At 47.9% G+C, this 1,289-nt stretch overlaps 1 protein-coding gene across 1 annotated transcript in view; it reads right to left on the reverse strand.

Annotated features, from left to right (window-relative positions):
- LOC133577722 (plexin domain-containing protein 1-like) overlaps window positions 1-746 on the reverse strand; it is a 34,687-nt gene extending 33,941 nt beyond the window's left edge. Inside the window, exon 1 of the mRNA XM_061931708.2 lies at window positions 560-746. Within this exon, the coding sequence (XP_061787692.1) occupies window positions 560-635 (76 nt within the window). The 5' untranslated portion in view covers window positions 636-746. The remainder of the gene's footprint in view (window positions 1-559) is intronic.
- Between the last annotated feature and the right edge of the window lie 543 nt (window positions 747-1,289).

Genomic DNA, 1,289 nt, shown 5'->3' on the forward strand with positions numbered 1-1,289 from the left:
TGGTGGTGTTGGTGGGGGCGAGGAGACCACAGGAGAGGCCAGAGAAAGAAAGTGGAGCAGTGTTTGAGGAGCAGAAGGAGAACGGGGCCTGGCTAAAAATAAAGTATCTCTAAGGAGAAGAGGAAGTAGTACACATGGTGCTAGAAGAGGAAGTAGTACACATGGTGCTAGAAGAGGAAGTAGTACACATGGTGCTAGAAGAGGAAGTAGTACACATGGTGCTAGAAGAGGAAGTAGTACACATGGTGCTAGAAGAGGAAGTAGTACACATGGTGCTAGAAGAGGAAGTAGTACACATGGTGCTAGAAGAGGAAGTAGTACACATGGTGCTAAGATCAACTTGCTGATTAGATGTTGGCATGAAAGTCACCTGCTAGAAGAGCAGCAGGGAAATGTTTGGCTGCCAAATGATCCCAACATGTGCGGCCAAGAAGCGGAGGAACATTGTTGGCAACGTAATCCTGCGCCTTTTCTTTCTCTTCCTACGTGTAAACCCGCAGAGAAGTCTGCAGAGCTTCACAAACATGCAGAAGGACAAGCTGGGAGTGGGTGTGCTTACCTTCAGGCGTTGCGCCCCACAAAGTCCCCAGCTGAGCCTGCAGGACGCAGACAAAGAGAAGACGGACGAGCTCCATGTCCAGCCTGCAGTCCTCCGCTCACCTCAGCTCAGGTTTGCCTCGCCTCGCTCCCTCAGGGGAACATCTGGACCAGCAGCTCCATGACAGCAGGAGGAGAGTTGACAAACAGCTCCAGTGTGGTCGAGCGAGGAGGTGCTCCTTCCTTCTCTCTCTCTCTCTCTCTCTCGCTCTCTCTCTCTCTCTCTCTCTCTCTCTCTCTCTCTCTCTCTCTCTCTTGCATGAGAGGAAATATTTATGTGATTCCACACTCTTTTTTTCTTCTTTTTCAGAGAGAAGTGGGACAAGAAAAGAGAAGTTGTGCTCTCGGGCCAAACCACAACATGTGTGATGAAATGTGGAGAAGACATGTTTTGCTGTGACATCATCACTCTGCAAACTAAATAATCCGGTCCAACAGTGGAGACCACTTGTAAACATTCCTGGACCAAAGATGAGAGGAATGTGCCAACCGGACTGGAGTCGATGAGCAGATTTTTCCATCGGTGTACTTTTTTATTCCCTGATCCATGCAGGGGGTCTTGTTGTGAAATAGGAACAAAACATGTTCACACAGTCAAGTGAGGTTTTTTTTAAAGAGAAAATCTGATGGGGATTCCCTGGAATAAACACACCTCATCTTCCTCCTCAAAGACAAACACTCATAAACAAATA

Source organism: Nerophis lumbriciformis, linkage group LG39 (assembly GCF_033978685.3).
Source record: "Nerophis lumbriciformis linkage group LG39, RoL_Nlum_v2.1, whole genome shotgun sequence".
Lineage (NCBI taxonomy): Eukaryota > Metazoa > Chordata > Actinopteri > Syngnathiformes > Syngnathidae > Nerophis > Nerophis lumbriciformis.